The sequence below is a fragment of the Spermophilus citellus genome, assembly GCF_964194105.1.
Source record: "Spermophilus citellus genome assembly, chromosome: 10".
Lineage (NCBI taxonomy): Eukaryota > Metazoa > Chordata > Mammalia > Rodentia > Sciuridae > Spermophilus > Spermophilus citellus.
Window position 1 is genome coordinate 50,201,774 of NC_138197.1, and position 22,143 is coordinate 50,223,916.

The following is a 22,143-nucleotide window of genomic DNA, read 5'->3' on the forward strand; positions in this document are numbered from 1 at the left end:
GGACCTGGAATACTTGAGATGCCTGGGGAATGGGGCACTGAAATGAAATAGGCTGTTAAAACTAGCCTTGTGGGTACTTTCCAGAGTCCCTTATCCCCAGCTCAATGCAGAGCAATCAGGGAAAATGTCCCCAGATCCCAAATACTCCCTGAAAGTAGAAGGATGAGAGAGTCGGACCACCCATCCAGTATTTTGGGGTTTGGGGAAGCTAGAACAGAAGACTGTCTTTTGTCTTGTCTGCCTCAGAGTACTGAAGGAATCCATTATATTCTAAATGTCTGGGGACTGCCAAGAACTGAAACAGTGGTCTGGACTAGTTATGAATGTTTGAGATGCCCCAGGACCTTTACCTGCACCGACTAAGAGTTTTCTCTTGTAGAAAGCTGGTTATTCTAAGGTATAGATAGATAAAAACATGATTTATCAGACAGAATATAATGAAGATGCTAAATGAGGACAGGAGAATAAGGCATGAACAAAGTGAGAATTTTAATGAAGGATAGAGAATATAAAAAAGTACAGAGATCTTAGCATTAAAAAATACAATAAGTGAGCTGAAAAAAATTGCTAGAGGTTTTCAACAGCATACTAGATCAAGTCAAAAGATTGGTAAACTAGAATACAGGTTATTGAAAATTATACAGTCAGAGGAGTAAAAAGTAAAAAGAATACAGAGTGAACAAAGCTTATGGAATGCCAGCAAGTGGAATGATATGTGCATTTTGGAATCCCAGAGGAAATGAGAGAAACACTCCCTTGTTTTTTATCTATACCTTAGAGTGTAGGCCTCATATAAGATAAAGCAAAGATTATTCAAAGAAATAATATCCAGAACACTTCCTAGACATGAGGAAGGAAGTGGACATCCAGATCCAAGGGGCCTTATGGACAGCCAATAAGATAAACCCAAATAAGTCCATATCCATACACATGATCAGATTGCTAAAAGTCGAAGATAGAATGTTAAAAACATCAAGATAAAAAGGGACTCGTCACATAAGCCTATTAGATTTCTCAGAAGAAATCTTGCCAGAAAGGTCTAGGATGATATATTCAGAGTGCTGAAAGTGCAAGAAAACTATACCCAGCAAATCTGTCCTTAAAAATGAAGAAGAGGCAGACTTTCCCAGGCAGACAAAACCTGAGGCTGAGGCAGGAGTATCACAGGATTGAGATCAGCCTTGGCAACTTAGTGAGACCCTGTCTCAAAAGGAAGGGGAGTGCTGAGATATGGTCAGTGGTTAAGCAATCCTTAGTATCAAAAAAAAGTATAAGTAACTTAACTATAAAATATTAATGAATACATAATATAAAAAGATATAACTTTTGATCAGTTATGACAATGTGTAGAGAGAAGTAAAAGTCTAGTGAATGTGATTGAAAATACTATGTAGCGGTAAGATTTGATGTAAGTCTCATAACAACAAAAACTACTTATAGAAGATATACACAAAAAAAGGAGAAAGCAATCTAACAGAATTCAAAGGAAGACAATAAGAGGAAGAGAGGGTCAAAAGAATTATAAGACATGTTGAAAATAAATAACAAAGTGGTGACATGGTAATAAGTCCTTTCCTATCAATAATTAAATGCAAATGAATATCCACAAAATATGTGACAGAATTTTTTTAAAAAATGTGACTTAGATGTTATCTTATCAGACTCAATTTAGATTTAAGGGAACCCATAGGCTGAGAGTACAAGGGTGAAAAATATTGCATGCAAATGGTAAAAGAACAGGGATGATTCTACTTACATTAGGCAAAATAGATTAAGTAAAAAATTGTCATTGGAGACAAGGATGTTATATAATGATAAAAGGTCAATTCATCAGGAAGGTATAATCATAAATGTCTATGCACCCAACATCAGAGCACCTAAAAATAAAGCAATCACTGGCAGAACTGACGGGAGAAATCAAATAGACAGCAATACAGTAACAGTAGGAGACTTCAGTCCTCCACTTTCAATAATAAGTAGAACACTCACAGAAACAATCAGGAAATGTCGCACTTGAAAAATGTTACAGATCAAATGGACCTAACAGACAGAGAAAATTCCACTCAATTGCCACATGTGCACTTTGAATGTTCTCCAGGATGGATCATGCAGTAGGCTACTAAACAAGTATTAACAAATTTAAGAAGTTTTGAAATTGTACTATTTCTTTTTCAAAAATAGAATGAGATTAGAAATCTAAAGCAGAAGGAGACCTAGAATATTCACAAACGTGGAAATTTAACAGCATAGTCCTGAACAACCAATGGGTGAATGAAGAAATAAAAAGGGAAGTTAGAAAATATCTTCAGACAAACGAAAACAAAGAGTATGCAAAAACCTTTGGGTTGCAGCTAAAGCAATGTTAAGGGAAATTTATAGAAATAAGCACATGAATAAAGGTCTCAAGTAACCTAAATTTATACCTCAGTAAATTAGAAAAAGATCAACTTAAGTGCAAAGTTAGAAGTAAGGGATTAATAAAGATTATAGCAGAAATAAGAAAGCAACAAAACCAAGAATTGGATTTTTGAAAAGAGAAAAAAGCCTGTCAAATCTTAGTAAGAAAAAAAAATTCAGATGCAGAAATAGGAGAGATATAACTTAAGCCATGGGAATACAAAGAATCATTAAAAAATTCTATGCCAACACTCTGGATAAGTTAAAAGAAAACTAATAAATTCATAAAACATGCCATCTACTGAGACAGAATTAGATAAGTGTGAATAGACCTATAACTAGTAAGAAGAATGAACTGGAGATGCAGCTCAGTGGCAGAGCACTGCCTTTAGCCATCACGCCCTGGGCTCAATCTCCAGTACCATTAAAAAAAAAAAAGTTCAGTAATCAAACACCTCAAGAGGGAAAAGCCCAGGTAGAGATTTTACCAAACATTAATGATTGAATGCTAGTGTTTCTGAAACTCTTTAACAAATGTTGCCTTTAAGAAAAAAAAAAAAAAGCATTTTATGAGGCCAGCATTACCCTGATACCAAAGCCAAACACACACGTTAAGATCACCCCTGACCAATATTCCTTTTTTTTTAAAGTTGTTGATGGATCTTTATTTTATTATATGTGGTGCTGAGAATCGAACCCAATACCTCACACATGCTAGGCAAGCACTCTACCACTAAACAATAACCCCAGCTCTCAGTCCAATATTCTTGATGAATTATGAGCAAACCAAATTCAACACTAAATAATAAAGCGGGCTTTATTCCTGGGGTGTAAGGATGATTCAACACATACAAATCAATCCATGTGGCATACTGTGTTGACCAATGAAGCATGTTGCACAATCATCTCTATAGGTGCAGAAAAAGCATTTAACAAAACTGTCTTTCATGCAAACACAGCAAATTAGGAATTGAAGGAAACTAACCCAACATAAAAGTCAGAAAACCCACAGCTAAGATTTAACAGTGAAAAACATTTTCTCTAATATCAGAAACAAGGCAATGATTCCCACTTTCATCACTTCTATTCAGCATTGTACTAGAAGTTTTAGAACATTTAAAACAAAAGGCATGAAAATCAAAAAGGAAGACTGTGAGATTATCTGTAGTTGACCTGATCTTATATGTAGAAAACTCTAATGATTCCACAAAAAATCCTGCTAGAGTAAAATCAATAAAATTTCAGAATATAAAATCAACATACAAAAATCAAATTCTATATGTTAATAGTGACTATCTGAAAGAAAACTAAACTTACAATTACATCAGAAAGAATAAAATACTTAGGAATAAATTTAAATAAGGAGGTGGAAGACTTACGTATGGAAAACCGTAAACAATGATGAAAGAAATTAAAGACAAATCAATGGAAATATGTTTATGGATTGGAAGATTTCACATTTCTAAAATTCCAAATAGCCAAAGAAATTTATAGATTTAGTGCAATTACCAGCAAAAATCCCAAAAATACTTCTTATAGAAATGGAAAAAAATTCTAAAATTCATATGGAACTGCAAAGGACCCTGAATTGCCTAAAAAATCTTGAGAAGAGGAACAAAGATAGAAGCATGATCCTTCCCCATTTCAAAGTTACAGTGGTTAGACTAGTATGGTACTGGCATGAAGATGCAGAGACCAGAGAATAAAACGGCCTAGAAATAAATCCAGATATATTTGAGTGCAAAGAATACACAACAGGGAAAGGATATTTTCTTCAAATAACATTGGGAATATTGTATATCTGCAGGAAGAATGAAATCAGACAGTCAATTTAGACCTGTGATCTGGAGCTGAAAGATTCTATAAGAAAATGGGGTGGGGGGGAAGCTTCATGTCATTGATCATGACAAAATTTCTTGGATAGGACACCAGAAGCCTAGGCAACAACAGACAAAATGAACATGTGGGATTTCAGCAGATGGAAACTTTTCTGTAAAGAGACAGTCTACAGTTAACAAACTGTATATCTCGTGAGGGCTTAATATCCAAAATATATAAGAAACTCAACTATATAGCAAAAATAATTTTTAAAACATTGATTTTTTAAAAATGAGCTTGAGTAGACATTTCTCCAAAGAAGACATACAAACAGCCAACAGGTATGTGAAGAGATAGTCAACGTTACTAATCATTCAGGAAATGCAAATAAAATCCACAATTGGATATCATCTCACACCCATAGATGGCTATTATAAACAAAAAAGTTGCCTTTTGAAGATGTAGAGAAACCCTTGTACTCTCTTGTGAATGTAAAATGGCATAGGCACTATGAAAAAAGTGCCTCAAAATATTAAAAACAGAACCAGCATATGATCCAACAGCCCCACTCCTTGATATTTACCCAAAAGAACTAAAGTAAGGATGTTGGAGAGAGATTTGCATTTGCATGCTCATTGCAGCCCTACTTATGACAACCTAGGCGTCTTTTAGTGGATGAATAAATGAAGAATGTACCAAGGAATATTATCCAACCTTGCCAAAGAAGAGAATTCTGCCACATGTGGCAATAACTGTGAACCTGGAAAACTTTTGCTAAGTGAAATAAATTACTCACAGGACAAACATTGCACTATTCCACTTATACAAGCTATCTGAAATAGTTGAACCTGTAGAAACAGAGAAGAATGGTAGTTGCCAGAGCTTGGAGGGAGGGAACAGGGGAGTTGCTATTCAACAAGTATAAAATTTCAGCTAGACAAAATGAATATGGTTTAGAGACCTGTACAACATTAGGCCTACTTAATAATATTGTGTATTTGCTGTGTATTTATTGAGTTTTCTTACTATAAAACCACCACTGCCTATAAGCTATTGGAGAATGCTTAGTAGAAAGTGTGTGGCAATTTAAATCATTTTAGTTGTTGTTGTTTAGGTGTTTGTGTGCCATAATGGCAAATGATTTTGTGAGACCTTTCTTGTCTTTGGTGTGGTCCTTCTTGTAACCATGGCTGGGTTCTTACCAATGTAGAATGGGAATAAGGTCCTTATTCAAGTCACTTTGTTTCCAGATAAGCAGCAATGTGTTGCCATGTGGTACAGATTAAACAATCACATTGACTAATAGAGAACAGATGCATTAGTATATATTTTGGGGATTAGTATTGGATCCAAATGAGGGGTGAGAATAATCCCAAGATTTGTAGTAGGGTAGAAGTGGCGAAGGGCTACAGAAGGGGTAACTGCAGCAGAAATGTTCACAGCCAGCTTCACCCCCATTTGGGGTGGACTTCCTGTGCCAGTGGCACCTGTGTATACCACGATTGATAGCCCTTAAGGAGAAAGCATAGTGTCATGAAACAAAGCTCTCTTTGGTTTCCTTTCCCTCCCTCACTTCTTTCTTCCCTTTTCTGTAAAGGCTAAAGTCTAACTGTGAAGTATAAGTATTGCACCTGTCACCCTGACCTCATTGTAGAGCATCTTCTCAGCAGGCCACAAAGGCTAAGTGCTCTGAACATTGTCCTCAGCTGTAAAGTCAAGGCTAGGTGATCAATACACTAGGCTTAAACTTCTGTACTTGTGAAGAACTGCTATGTACGTAAAAACCGTCATTTTTTCCTCTGATCTCTGAGGAGTTATGAGTTTGAATTTGTTGGTTTCCCAGAGTGACTCTCAGTTGAAATGTCACTGACAGCTTGTGGTTTGGACTTTTGTTTCTTTTTCTTTTTTTTAAACTCCAGTCAGAAACAACTAGGAGCCATCAAACAGCTGCAAGAAGATGCTGTCAACCAGGAAGTCATCCTCAGACAGAAGCTCCAGGAAGCTAGCCAACGTCTGGAGGACGCAGAGGAGCAGGTAGGGTGGACCTGAGTACATTAGATTCAGGGGGTGAGTCTCCTCAGATGTCCTTAAGACCATGAAGTAAAAATGAAGGAGGAACAAAGGAAAAAAAAAAAAAAGAGGAACTGTGAAGCTAAATCCCTAGTGACTGGCAGCAAGTGGAGGAAGTAAGGGGGGAGTTGTAAAAGAGGCGGTGTCAACAGCCTGATGATGAAAGAGGGGACTTTGCAGAAGGAGGCAACCTGACATATCAGGACTTCTACCACTGTAGAAATAGCTCAGGCACACCAAGCCCAGGCAAACAGCAACGGCAGAAGTGGAGAGGACACTTATCACTTCCCTGAGAAGAAAAGCACATTTTCAGTTTCATGCATGTGAGTGAGCGCTCAATTGCTGTCTTCCCTGGCTATCCTGCTAAAACCCAGTGTTCACTGTGCATATCCAGGTTAAGGCTCGCGATCAGGCCGCCTCTTCTGCCAGTGAAAAAACTAAGTCTTTACTGCATAAATTAGAGGAAGCAATTTCAGAACAACGGAACCTCCAAACTATAAATAGTGAGTTATCGAACACTTGCCAGAAGCTTCAGGAGAAGACAAGAAAACTGAAAAGTAAGTAGCAAATATTCATTTATGTCCCCAGTGTATTTCACCCTAAGGCAGGGGCAAAGGGACTACAGCCATTGGTCTAGATTACAGTCGCTGTGTTATTGCTGACTCTATGACCGGGGAAGGGTTGGTGGGGGGCAGGATTGTGGGGCTCTTAGAGAAGTCTGCCTAGTGGTTAGGTACAGGGATTTAACATTAGCTTTCCGTTTGGGTTATTTGTTGTGAGTTAGATTTGTTCATGATGGTTTCTTTTTTTTTTCCTTTTAAAATTAAACTTTCAAATCTTTGAAAGTAAACAAGAAGTCTTGTGTGTATTGGAATATTTGAACTTGAAAATTGTTTGCAAATTCTACCATGAATTTATTAATCAGGTTTTGTCCATCATATGGTAGAAATGGCTCTACTCCTTCATTTTATTCTAAGTAGGAGATTGGGCAAAGTAATTATGATTTCATTATGTACCCAAATATTAAGTTTGTGTGAAAATATTTAAAAATGTTAATGGTAGTTTACATACATACTTTACATTTTAAAACTTGGAATATTTGTCATTTCTTTCTGTGTTATCTACTAGTGCATAAGAATTTACTAAGAATATATGTGAGAAGACAATTGTCAAATTACAAATGTCAAGTTATTTATAAACCTGTTTTATTCTAGAAACAAGTACAGTAAATATAAATCTTATTTAGCCATTTATCAGCCAACTGCTTCTTGTTCTAGCAGTGTGAGTGTTCTTTTTATAGAAAGTTACTTGGGTTGAGTAATAAACAACTAAATATAAGCTTAAGGTTAGCTAGAAATGAAAAATTTCAGGCTTGTGTTTGTTTTGGATTTATTGGACCCTTTCTACTGTTATCTAAGAGAACTGCCTAAGAATTGAAGGAATCATCTAGTTTTGAAATAGCAGTGGCTATTCAGCATTTTATTATTATTTTTAAACCTTTATGAACTTGCTAGCTTTCAATAATTTTAGGTGTAGGTTTATTTTGATTCACTTGTCAGCAATATGAGGCATGCTTTCAGTCAGTATATATATTATTTTATTATTGCTCAGAAGGCACTGGAGAAGGTTCCCTGGTGATTAGAACTGTTCATGTTGCATTAAAAATAAGGCATTTCAAATTTGGTTTAAGGCATGTCTGCTTTAGATACTAGGAGGACTAGTCTTGTGGCCCAGTTATATTTATCTTTTGATTAAATATTATACCCCATAATTTTATAGGTTGATAAGAATGTGTCCCCTCACTCTGTGATTTCCTTGTAGCACTTTTTTGGGAGAGTCAACTTTTGTAACTTATCCCAAAGTGAATCCTCTTAATATTACTGAACTTGGTGTTGTTTTTCCAGTTTGTTCTCAGGGGGATAATTAGATCAAATATTAAAAGCAACATATGAAGGTTGTCCTGGGTTGAATGCATGATTTTTTTTCTGCCTGGATTAAGAAGGGTGGACACTTCCTTTCTAGCTCAAGTTGATCGTAAACTGCCTGGATTTTTGAAATCCCTTACTTGTTTGGATTTTTTCCTGTCCAAAGAAGGCATACACATTAGGAGTTTGCTCCTAAGATCATTTCCTTACATGAAGTTTTTTTCTAATCCCTTAAAAGTCATCCTTTGGGAGAAGAGGGAAATTTAGATAGCACATGCTTTCAAACTGCTCTGTACGGCACATATTCTCGATAGACTAGGGACAGCAGAGGTGGGACAGTTATCACAAATGCATCCAAGTGCAGTTCACCACAACCACTGCCACCCCATGCTACTTCAGTTCTGAATCAGACATTTGAATTCTGAGTCAGAAAAGAAACATATTTCAACCTACTTACCTTTTCTGAAACTCTCAGGCTAGTTTTAAAAAACAAAGTGTTTATAACCATTGCTTTCTGATCCATGAATCTTCTTCAGCAAATTGTGGATCAAGTTGATTTGTCCAAATGTTCAGGCCAATCACAAGGTGTACAAACTAGAAGTGAGATGGTGTTTATGACATTGGATTAAAAATTCTGAACTGAGGGTTGACTAAATAGTACTGTATAAGTTTTTCACTGCCACGAGGACTGATCTGAGTTTTGAAGTGGTCAGCGTGCTTGCTCACCTCCATGAAGTGTGTGTGCGCCATTCGAATGATTAAATGTCTTGAGTGGTTACTTTTATGTTTTCTTTCTTCATACCTAAGTTATCTTGTTAATGTAGGCAATACTGGATTATAATGGCAGGTTTCCTTTAAAAAGGGAATCTAAAAAGTTTCTTGATCTAGGGTATGCATACAACACATTGAGGCACTTCTTATCTACAGGAAACAGACTAGTTGATCTAATCCAAGCCATCATCCCTTTACTATTTGCCATCTCTTGTTGTATCTAACATGAAGTCTTCATTGAGTCGCTCATTTAATAGAAGATGAGGGAATTACCTTTAGGAACCATAAATATTTCCTTGTGGAGAGATCCCAAGATGCTTATATGTTTCATAATTTTTCATTTGAACATATGATTTGCACATGAACTTTACTGTTTAGAGGATAGATGCAAGATGACAGTCATGTGTCCTGAGCAAACAAAGAAGAGGGAATTGAGACAAAGGGGGACCTGGGTGACTGACACAGTTAAAGACAGCAGGTGTCAGGATAAGTCTGAGGAGGACACCAGAGCCAATTATAGCTGTTTCAACTGCTTTGATGAGATAGGGGCCCAAATTTTCCCAATGAAAAAGGTAGGTATGCATGAAATAATCTAGGAAGTGTGGTGTAATAGTTTAAGAGCCTGGGATTTGAAGTAAAACCAAACTTTGTCCTGACTCAAACTCTACATAAAGCGTTGCCAGGTGAAGTTGGGCCAGTCACTTTACCTCTCTGTGTCTCAGCGTTCTTTTCCAACAATGTAGTTGAGAACTGCAAGTTCAGTATGGTGGCTAGCACTTGCCCAGAGTTGGTATACACTATGCAGAGCATTACCTCTTCTGTGATTATTGGTTAATGCTGAATATCATGTTAGTGAGGGGATTTCTATTGTTTCATTCACTGTCTTCTTGGAAATAGGATCTGGGTTGGAAGGCATAGAATGATCAATCACCTTCTGCAAGAAAGGAAAATACCCCTTAGCTTGGCTGCCAAATGGGCACCAGGAGCCCTTTCAGCTTTATTTTGTGAAAATTCAAAACAAGTGTTTGCACCTGGGCCTCCCCCACCCCCTAGAGAGGCTCAACCCCAGCCTTGCAGAGCTCTGTGCATGGTAGATGGCTTGTTCTCCTTGGCAGCCCTGCTGGGTGAGAGTTCCACTTCCACCTGCGTTTTCTTAGCACCCAACCAGCGTTGTGCCATTTAAAGGTTCCTGCTCTGTTGTATTTGTGCATTTCTAATCTCTGTGAGGCCTTCTGAGATGCATGTCTGGGTGATCCATGTACTCTTCCTGGGTACTAATAATTTAATGATTGTATTTACTAGACTCTGGTGACAATGTTGCATATGTTTTTTAGTGGTTTCTTCCTAACCCTGTTTATCTTCTAAACCCTGTTATTTTTGTTGTAATTTTCAAGTGTTTTCAAACGTTAAGTTCACTGTCCCACCAGCCTCAGGAAAGCACATCAAAACACAGAACTTCTATCAGAAATCTCCCTTGAGCTACTTCCCAGTTGAATGCTCCTCCCCCACCTCCACCACAAGGAGCAGCCACTGATATGGTTAGGGTAGTTGGCATGTTCTAGAATTGAGTTATACTATATGTACTCTTTGGTGTCTCTCCCTCAGCATAATATTTTGAGATTCACTTGTTTTATTTCCCAGTAATTTTTTTATTGAGGTAATTTTTTATTGAGATAAAAGGTAATTTGATTCTTTTCTCCTATTACTGGACCTCTGAAGTATCTCCCATTTTAAGTTATAATGGATAAAGCTGCCTTGAACATCTGTGCACAGATCTGTGTGTGGACATAAGTTCCTATTTCATCTAGAATAAATACCAAGGAACAGAATTGTTACGTCATAGCATGGTTGTGGCTCTAAATTTCAAAGACACTACCACTTTTCCATGGTGTTGGGCATTCTACACTCCCCCAGCACCGTATGGAAGTTCCACATATTCAGTATTTGATAGTGTCAATTTTTATTTTGGCGGCTCTGCTGACATCTCTTTGTAATTTTAATCTTTTAGAGGACTAATGGATGTAGAGCACATTTTTGTGTACTGAATGTCCATTATGTATCTTCTTTGTGAAGTGCCTATGTTTTTTGCCCGTTTTAAAATCAGGTTCATTGTCCTTGTAGTTTCTCATAGTCTGTGGTTAATGAATCCTGACATTTTTAATGCACAGTTTTACAGAACATGAGGTTTTTCTTCAGTAAGCTATATACTGTGTTATAGAAGTCCATATTCCATAAATGTGAAGCATCATTGATAACTAACATTATTATAGCTCTAACAATGTTACAGCTTTAATTTTCAACAGTCAATTAATTGTAGGGCCTTTGCCTAAAAGCTCCATTGCATAGTCATTTAGAAAGTTGCTTTATCTCAGCTTCCTTCAGAAGCAACTCACCAAGACACCTGGTCCCATCTTATAATCACAGGTGGCAGCTGCAGGGGATGCAGTGGTCATTGCTTTATTTGTTCTTATGTGCAGCCTAAATGTCCTAGAGACATGGCAAGTCCCACTTCAAACAGAAGAATGCAAAGGTGAATGCAAATTGGGGTCATAAACCAGCTTGTTTTGCCATATGGAAAATATGGAAATAGTTGCTACTTATTGCACAAAACATCTGTTGAAAAAAGGTTTTTAATTTGAATGCTTTGAGATAGACTCTTTCTAAAACCCAAGATTGCCTGGTGGGAAAGCAGATGGGTAATTTAGACAGTGCTGAAACTAACTCATTATTTCTTCTGAAGCACAAACTTATTTTGATAATTCTAAGACAGAATTCTGAATTTGTGTTTTAGTGATACACAACCCTCAAAAACATAATGGCCACTTCTGCAAGCTTTGTTGCTCTTTTGAATATAGGTCAGGAGGAACACAGGGTCTTATTTCTTAGACATTGATTTAAAAAAAAAATAACTCATGAGTTCTAAGTATTAAAGAGAAAAAATTTTAATCCTTTTATAAGTTTGAAATAGTTTTAATCTTATTCTTTTGAGTACTGGTGATCAAACTCAGGGACACTCAATCACTGAGTCACATCTCCAGCTATATTTTTGTATTTTATTTAGAGACAGGTTCTCACTGAGTTGCTTAGTGCCTCATCATTGCTGAGGCTGGCTTTGAACTTATGATCTTCCTGTCTCAGCCTCCCAAGCCTCTGGGATTATAGGTATGTGCCACTGCGCTTGGCTTGAAATTAAAAAAAAAAAAATGGTATTGTGGGCTGGGGTTGTGGCTCAGTGGTAGAGTGCTGTCCTAGCACATGTGAGGCCCTGGGTTCAATCCTCAGCAACATATAAAAATAAATAAAATAAAGGTATTGTGTCCAACTACAATTAAAAAAATAAATATTAAAAATCTTACTGGCCGAGGAGATACTTGGTACTATCCAGTTTAGTTGAAAAATAAACTATTTTTACAAAAAAGTTTGCATAAAATATATTTTTACATAGGTAATAGTCTATATAATTGAAGATTTTATATAGAATTTTTATACATATTACTAATATTTTCATTGCTCAGAATTTTTTCAGGTTTTTGAGATATAAAACTGTGGGTCTATAAAACAAGCAGTACCAGATTGCTGTGTGTTTTGGACACCAGAAGATGTGCTGTTAATAATTTTCCTGACTCTTAGGGATTTAAAAAAAAATAGTGCTAGCTATTAATATGCTTCCATCTAGCAGAGCTCCATCCCCTTGTTTAATTTTTGCTTTGAATCTTCTGTGGGCTGAGAAAGCAGCCGAGCTTGTGAGAATAATGTATAAATTCAGAGCCCAGTGTTGGTGATGTGTGAGATTTTCCACGTGAGTAAAGGGCATGAATATCAGTGTCTATTTTGGTTGCTGAAAGATGTGGTCTATTTTCTCATTCTTAGCTATATTTTAGAGTATGGATTGTCAAATAAGTATGTTACTATTAACTTAAATAGTAATATCCACCACCACCCACCCCCATTTCCATGATTTGAGCGATAAGACTTTGAAAACTTACTGGGCAGCAGATTTTAGTTAAAACACATGTTTCTAACATCATGGGATAGCACACTGAATCCACTGTTGTCCTGTGGATCTGAACTTGGGTCCATTGCTTGTCACTCATTTCAGTCCTCTGGATGTCAGTGTTCTCGTGCTCTCAGCTTAATTTATAAAATTCTGAGGTTGTAGGGCCCTAATTCTAGGGTTCAAACAGAGGCTTAATGGACACCAGATTCCTGTATGGTTGGAGGTTGGCCTGAATGACTCACTAAGGTGTTTTTCTTGTTTTGTGGTGTTGGGGACTGAATCCAGGGCCTGGCACCTGCTAGTCAAGAGCTCTACCACTGACCTGACCTACATCCCCAGCCCTTGTATTCTTGTTTTAAGATTGAATAAATTCTGTGACTCACTTCAAGGAGGCAGATCACTTGTGTTTATCAAGGTTAGTTTTAAATACCTAAGGGGGAGAATGGTGGAGCTGCCACAGCCTGTTTCTCTGTCCCTAAGTCTTAAGGGGCCAATGCCATTCTCAGAAGTCAGTTGTCGTCTTCTTTCCTTCAGATTCCAAATGCAAAGCCATTACAATTTTATCAAGCGATGAAATAAATGATGGGAAGGGGATTTAAAATGGTCATATTGAACTGGTTGTAAATTCTCTTCATAGCAACTATTGAGGTACTTCGAAAGCAGTTAACTGAAGGACACCATCATGGCTTTCTGTTTCAGGTAAAAATCAAACAAACAAACAAACAAAAAACCTGTGTGATATGTGTTTATTTACTCTGGGGAAGATTTATAACTTGTATTAGGTTTTGAAATTAATGTAGAATATGGAGTGGTTTTAACCATTAAATTAAACAACCAACTTAGAAGAAAAGACTTTGGTAGACTTTGTTCTCTTGTTCACAGAAAGTGTTTAGAAAAATGAGGGGAGAACTCACATCAGTGAGTGGCTCCTGATAGCATCTCCCAAAGAGGAAGCATTTCAGAATTTGCCCAGCCACTGCATCTGTTAGCAGAGAGCCAGTTTTGTAGGCACCTCCTATCTGATAGGAAGGGTGTATTTTTCAATTTAAAACCATATGCTAAAATTTTTGAGCACCACAACAGTTTTAGTGCTTATGTCTTTTTTCTTTCTCCTATTTGTATTAAGCTTTCAATACCTTTCTGTCTGGATATCTCAAGAAATCCATGGTAGAGCTGAATATATTTATTTCCCTTATGATGCTTGGTGAATCTCCTTTTTGGTTCATAAATGAAGAACATAAGGGAACAGAGAGATTGGCACTGGAGCAAGGAGATGAAAGAGGGAAGAAGAGTGATATTTGCTGGTATCTCTTTCCAGGGCATAATGTAGACAACATCTGTTTAAGCAGAAAAAAAAAAATTCACATAGAAAGTCTAGGCAGAGTGCCTGAAAAGCCCCTGTTTAGCAGGAAAAAAAAAATCTCCATATCTAAAGAATTCTTAATCATCTCAAGAACACCAGTAAAATTTTCTATTGTAATGTCACTCCCATAAATATGCATCTGCCTCTTGGATTAAGACCACAATTTTATTACTATAAAATTTTCCTAACACCATTTTACTACTCCAAGTTATGTCTAAAAAGCTTCCTTGACTTCTGCCTAATTTCAGTGACAAAGCCATTCAATTCCTGGTTCCTGATCTTTGAGTTTTACTCCTAGATCAATGAATGGATAAAATACCCATTTGCAGTGACAAATAGGTTCCCTGAAGTAGAGGGCACCCACCTCTGCTGGGCTTTGCATCTTGGACCCTTTCTACATTTCATCTTTCAATACACTTTGCCATTTTCTGATTACAGAGGTTTTTAGATGAGGAATTTTCTCACGATGATCCCCCGTCCTGCCCAGAGAAAATTCAACCATCTCTTCAAGAAAAATTGGTAAGTGTAAGCTTAAGCTTTCTGAAATTATTTAGGTAGCAAACATGGATCAGCTGCTATGGTAAATAAAAAGTTGAGTTCAGTATATATGCATAGCCCAAGGATTCCAAACACAATACTTTTCTTTAAAATATATATTTTTTTCCCTCTCATACACATAGTATCTTTTGGTTGGTCCAAGGAGTACTAATATTTTAAATTTTTTGACTGTGGTATTACAAGGAGTTACTTGGCTTGTCCCTCATGCTTAACTCTTCCCTCAGAGGCTTTATTTATATCAAAGTGTAAACTATTTATTTGGAGTTGGTGATGAGAGTATTATGTTAGATTACTGAACTGTGATTTTTGAATGAGTGTTCTAATTTACTCATAATGTATATCTTTTGATCAAAAAGCATGAAAGCTTTTTCACTTGACATCATTTATTTTCTTTCTGACTTCTCTCACAAGACCATTTGAGACCAGTGATATTCTTTCTGCTTTGGAAGATAAAGTATATTAGAAAAGGTTTTATGTTATATTCCATTAGACAGCTAATAATATTTGGTTTTCCATTCAGAAGCAGTGTTACCACAAACCACACAGTAGTCAAGAGGCAAGAATTCATCACATACCCCTGACCTTGAAAAACACATGCTGGTATACGCCTCTTCTGGGTGAGCTTGGGTCGTCCCTCCTCCAGCACCAGCTGAGACATGCTTGGGTGGGGGGAGGGATTATATTGAGAGAGGAATTCTTTTTGAAAGGGCAAATAATTCATTACAATTTTATTTGTATAGGAAGAATTGTTGAATATTTGGGTATTTATTTCTGGGTTCAGTCAGTCAATCAGTATGTATTTGAGTACCTATTCTGTGCAAGGCAACATATTATGTATAATAAAGCATAAGTGCTGGGTTTGGTGTCTCATGCCTATAAACCCAGTAGCTTGGGAGGCTGAGGCAGGAGGATCACAAATTCAAATTCAAACTCAGCAACTTAGCAAGGCCTAAGCAACTCCATAAGACCCTGTCTCTAATAAAATACAAAAAGGGAATGGGGATGTGGCTCTGTAGTTAAGTGCCCCTGAGTTCCATTCCCAGTCCTCAAATAGCCTACAGATTAGTGGGAGACAAGACCTAGACTCAGAGATGAGAAGTAAGAGAGTATCCCACAGAAGAGGGGAGTGTTGAACCAGGCTTTGAGGGATGGGTTGGGTTGGAAAAGTGAAAAGTGTGAAAAAAGTATTTTGATGGATGAGAATGACATGGACAGATGAAACAGAATAAAAAGAGAAGAACACAAAAGCCTTGTGTTTGAAGAAGAGGCAAAGCTCATTGTGGAAACAAGAGGGTTTTGGTTGAGATGCAGAAGGAAGTTTGAAGCAAAAGCAAGTTGAGGATCCAATTGTGAACTGTTACTGATTGCCAGGCCAAGGAGAAAGAGCCCTAACCTCGGAGATGTTCCACAAAACCCAGATGCAGTCAAAAGCAGAAGTTCATGCTGGTTCTGGAATGATAATAAAAATGGGATGCTCATCAAATAAATTTAAGAAAGATGGTGGTTTGTGGATCATTAAACTACAAAAGGAGAAACTGCTACCACCACGGATGGAATTTTCATTTTGTGTCAGACACTAGAATTTTATAGAGACTATTTCATTCATGATAACTCAGAGATAACCACACCCAACAATAAGTCGGCACTTAAAGAATACTTGCTGTGGGTAACATATCTGTAAACTCATTTAGTCCTCACCACAGCCTAAGAGTGCAGATGCTAATGTGATTCCCATTTTGTTTTATTTATTTTTGCTGTGCTGGGGAGGAATCCAGGTCCTGGTGCATACTAGGCCAGCACTCTACTACTGTACCCACCCCTCTGTAATTCCCAATTTTAAAGACCAGGAAACAGATACCCAAGGCCAAGTATCATTCTATAGATACATAAACTAAGCCTCAGAGTGACATAGATATTTACCCAAGGTGACACAACTGGCATTTAGCAGATTCAAAATCAGAACTAAAAAATTGTGCTTGACTCCATAGCCTTTGTGTTTTCTTTTAAACTGCTGCATCCTATACCCACCTAAAAAGATGGTTTCCCCAAAAGACTGGTGTGTCATTCTTTGAGGGATGTTTTGATGAAATCTAATCACAATGTCTGATATTTTTCAGAAGTCTGCAAAGTTGTTCAGGAAAGGGTCAGATAGTAAATATTTTAGGACTTTCAGGCCGTACAATTTCTGTTACAACTATTCAACTTTACTCTTGTAGCACACAAACAGTCATGGAGATGTATGTGGATAGGTGTGGCTATATTCTAATAAAACTTTATTTACAAAAACAGGCAGCTGGGGCTAGGGTGGTGGCTCAGTGGTAGAGTACCTGCCTAGCATGTGAAGGCACTGGGTTCATTTCTCAGCACCACATATAAATAAATAAAATAAAGGTCCATTAACAACTAAAATATATATATATATATATATATATATTAAAAAAAAAACAGGCAGCTGGCTGGATTTTGCCTGCTGGCTGAAGAATATTTGGCCCTCTAGTTGTTTAGGAGACCAAGATTATCTGTCTTCCACACCTCACCTTTTTTTTTTCTCTTTTTTTAAATAAACATTTGGCATTTCCACCCCCATGTAACCCAGCATCTTGGGCATTTGTTAAAGTGCTAATAGAATTGGGTTGGCTTTTGCTTTCACATAAATAGTTCTGCCAATCAAGTCTTTAGGGAGGATAGTTTATTCTTTAATGTGGTATGAACCAGAAGTTAATCTCTATTTTTATTCCTTTCTGTTCTACTACAGATGCCTTGTCTCTGGATAGTCTTACAGTGATTCCAAGGCCACAATTGACATCTTCCTTATGTGTAGCCAACCCAACTGAGGCTTCAAGTGAAAGATCCAAATACGGAGAAATAAAGTATGGTGCTTTGGATGTGACGAGACAACACAAGTAAGTTAAAAGAGGACAATTTACTTTGTTATGGAAAAATAAGGAAAATTATGGCAATGGAAAGAGACAGGCAGCAATAGGAGATTCAGAAGAGCAAGGTTTATTCAGCACTGATGTGGGCTCAGCAGAGTCTTCTCCAAAGGCTAAGCACAGCCCTTTGTTCTCAGTATCAACACAGACCTCCAGGTTTCAAGACTTCTCATATAAGTAGCCTGGGTCCCTTTTTCTCTCTCCAGGCAGATTTGATTCCTGCCACAGCTGCTGAGCAAGCATGACTGCAGAAGCAGAAACTAGCAGGTTGCAGCTACTAACAGGAAAAAGGAAAAAGAAACATCTCAGGAAGGACTTGCTGCTTCACTTAGCCTACTCTTTATGGGTAGCCTATTCCCACTGCCTAACATTTTAATTGGTTAGATTTTCATACCCTGAGATTATAACATCTTTATTGTGGAACTCTCTAACTTTCTGAAAATTTACAGTTGTAAAATAAAGACACTGCTTTTGAATTTTATGATAGTCATTCTAAAATCTTAAGAGACCAATTCAGTTACCCTAGTTTGGGGGGCATATACTAAGTACATACTACTAGGTTAATTTAGATGAGTTTGGATTTTAATTCTATTCCTTTCACACTTAAGGTTAACAAGCCTTTGGAAACCTGTCTCTGCTCGCCCCTCCCCCCATTCTCTTTTGATGCTTATTTATGCGCATCTATCTTTTTAAGTATGCAAACTGATCTTCTTTAGGAAAAATGCAGACATGTTAGTGGAGTTTGTGAGGACTCTCTACCCCTGGTGAAATTTCCTTTCTGTATTGAGGGTGAGGAAGCCAGACTTTGAATTGCAAATTCTTTATTTTCATTTTTGGCTGGCTTTTCTGTTGTCTGTAACTTCTCTCTGATGAAGGTGGAAGCTATCTTTCATTATGTCTTAATGAAGCCAGGAATTTAATTAGAAATTTGATAGACTGGGTGTGGGGTCGTGGGAACTGTGTCATAATTTGGTATCTGCTAAAATTTTCAGTTTTTCTACTTGTAGTAAATGGCTCTACTTTCTACTGCCAGGTGTCCTGTAGGTGGTCCAGACCCAGGAGCAGATCTTTCGGGTTACATCGGGATGAATGACAACCTAAGTATGGAAGTGAGTGCTGTGGCAGTTTACAATTTCATCTTCAGTATTGTCACATGCTGGTCCTGTTCTTTGAGTATTCTTTCTTCTTTCCTTTGCTTCTTTTCTTTTAAAAATGTCATGGCTCCTAGTACAGCAAGTATGAATCTGATAATACAGACCTCAGATGAATTAGAAATATCAACTTCTGAAGTGATAAAATTAAAGCTCAGGGACTGGGGCTGTAGCTCAGTGGTAGAGCGCCTGCCTTGCACGTGTGAGGACTGGGTTTGATCCTCAGCACCACATGAAAATAAATAAATAAAGATATTGTGTCCATTGACAACCAAAAAATATTAAAAAAAAAAATAAAGCTCAGTATTTGGGGACTTTCTACTCCCCATGTAGTATGAAATTTGGGTTATATAACCAGAAGGAGATTTTGACAAAGTACAATGAAATTTGTGTTTAGGAGCAGGCTGGTTTGGGACTTAAACTCACTATTGACTGTAAGTAGTATCAGATCACATTGATTCTCTAAGAACTGAAATCAAAGCTAGGCAATCTTTGAGGAATTGGCCCTTTATTAAAAACCACAGAGTAAGGCCATGATCTTAGCATATTCACAACCAATGTCAGGCAGTAATGCTGCTTTTTTACCCAAGAAGAGGATAACGTGAAACAACTTGAGAAGGACTATGGAGGTGGTCAGAGTTCCTTCCTAGTCTGTAGCCTGAGCGTGGGCCCAGTGAGTTCAGTCAAATGGAGCAGACAGTTCATCTTTAGGATCTGGTCATTCATCACACACACACACACACACATATATATATAATTTTATATATATATATATATATATATATATATATATAAAATTCACACATCATATAATTCATTAATTTAAACTGTTCAATTAACTGGTTTTAAATGTATTCCCATATCTGTACAACTATCACCATCACCTATTTTAAAACATTGGAATCACCTCCAAGAGAAACCCCAATACCCTTTTGCAATTTCCCCTTCCTCTAAACACTCAGCTCTAGGCATTAATCTACATTCTCCATAGATTTGCCTATTCTAGATATCTTAAGTTGAATAAAACCATATATATACCCTCCTGTGCCTGTCTTCTTTCAATTATCGTTAAGGTTTTCAAGGTTCATCCATATTGTAGTATGTATTTTATTATTAGTACTTCCATTTATGGTGGAATAATATTGTGTTGGATATCCCATTTTGTTTATCTAACAGTTTATGGGCATTTGAGTTTTTTGACTGGCTGCTGCAAACAATGTCATGATGAACATTAGTGTATAAGTTTTAGTGTAAATGTAGGTTTTTAATTATTTTGGTATATTTCTATCAGTAGAAATTACTGCCTCAGATGGTCACTCTGTTTAATATTTTGAGGGACTAAAGGATGGGTTTCCACAGTGGTGGCACCATTTTATATTCCCACAAGTGATATCTGGCATATTTTAATTTCTCTGCACGTCACCAAAACTCCCTTTTTGTTTACAGCCATCACTGAATGCAAAGAGGTATCTCAATGGATTTGGTTTGTATTTTTCTAGTGATTAATGATGTTGAGCATGTTTGCATGTGTTTGTTGGTCATTTGTATATTTTGGAGATACTTCCATTCAGATCCTGTGCCCATTTAAAAGATTTTTACCACTAAGTTGTGCGAGTCATTCTTACTCCTTTGAAGTGTATGCATCTGACATTTTTCCCCTGTTCATTAGTACCTGCCTTATTGAGCAACTAAGAAGAAAACAAATCTATTTTGCTATTACTTGGTAGTTCTTATGAAGCTTTAATAACAGAAGTTGAGTTTAGGAGCTTACAGGATGTTCAGTTATTAGTAATTTCCCTTTTATCTGGCACCAATTTCACTAAGAAGGGAGAAGAAACAAACATCAGTTGTGTACCAGGCACTTTGTAGGAAAGCATTTCTGTGTGCCATATTATTAATGCTCCTCACAACCTTGAGTGGCAGGTATTCTCTGTTTTTTTTACAAAGGAGACACCTGACTTTGAGGGAGTTATCTAACTTGCCCAACATCACTTGACTAATAAGCAGCAAACCTAGATTTCAAGTTCAGGTTTGTCTAGCTTCAAAAGGACTTGTCCTTTTCACAACCCCTCTGAATTTAGACGTTTGAGACATAATAATCACTGTAGTTACCTTGAAAGTGGGTTTTTTGTTTATTTGTTTTGGTTTTTTGGCTAAGAAATGTGCTGCCTTATGAATCTAAAAGGACCTCCTAATCCACTCATTGGGAGAGGTGATGAAGTTGTTTTGTGTATGGTCTTGACACCCATTAAGAATTAGGAAAGATCTGGATCACAAAGAAACTCCTGTCAAATGCACTCAGGGTGATAAATAGATTCCCTGAAAGTTCTTGCTTTCCTGTGTTCTTTCTATAGTCTCAAGAATGAGTCTGTTGGCTTTACTTTGTGGCTGAAACCACTGATTCTCCATAGTCCCATTCCAGGTTTCTGCCCCCTGCAGGATCTGTGCAGCCTCATGACTGTGCTCTCCAACCCTCACTGGTCTCCTTCAGCCCCCACCCCATCTCTAAACAAATAATAAGCTTTGTTTCTAAGCATTTTTAATAGAATGTAGAGGGAATTAGAATAATATAAAACATCAAAATACCATAAACCATGCTCATTCCAGCATATACAAACTGATGGCTTGTTGTTGTTGTTGTTGTTTTAAACACCTTGGCTTTAAATGATGATCTTTGCCAGTCTCTACATCCTCATGAAAGCAGCTTGACCTTGTGTTCAAATCCTTCTTTGGCCTGGTCACAGCCTAGCTTTCTGCCTTCATTTCCATGGCACTGTCCTGCTATTGTCCCTATTTCAGCCAAACAAGTAGTATCTACTGTCAGAATAAATCACTCCAAACCTGCTTGGGGTGTTTTCTTTGCTCAGAACGTTGTACACTTCTCCATTTGTCAAAATTTTATTTAACTATCAAGGTCCATTTCAAAAATCTACTGTTTCATAAATCCTTTTACGGTAGTATAAAATGTTGGCAGTCAAGTATCTCCAGTTCTTTTTTTTTAATATTTTTTTTTAGTTGTCAATGGACTTTTATTTTATTTATATGCGGTACTCAGAATCAAACCCAGTGTCTTCCAGTTCTTTTTGAGGTAAAAATCATAATAGATTGGAATTTGAGAAATCAGGTTTTCCCCCCAATCAGCTTGTATGTGGTTCTGGAA

General features: G+C 37.1%; 1 protein-coding gene across 1 annotated transcript in view; it reads left to right on the plus strand.

Annotated features, from left to right (window-relative positions):
* The window catches only part of IRAG2 (inositol 1,4,5-triphosphate receptor associated 2), a gene marked incomplete at its 5' end in the record, with an annotated part of 119,124 nt that overhangs the window by 60,532 nt on the left and 36,449 nt on the right, over positions 1–22,143 (plus strand). Inside the window, 7 exons of the mRNA XM_081310802.1 lie at positions 6,135–6,249; positions 6,680–6,842; positions 13,616–13,677; positions 14,780–14,860; positions 15,420–15,516; positions 17,655–17,802; positions 18,866–18,941. Of these exons, the coding sequence (XP_081166928.1) occupies positions 6,135–6,249; positions 6,680–6,842; positions 13,616–13,677; positions 14,780–14,860; positions 15,420–15,516; positions 17,655–17,802; positions 18,866–18,941 (742 nt within the window). The remainder of the gene's footprint in view (positions 1–6,134; positions 6,250–6,679; positions 6,843–13,615; positions 13,678–14,779; positions 14,861–15,419; positions 15,517–17,654; positions 17,803–18,865; positions 18,942–22,143) is intronic.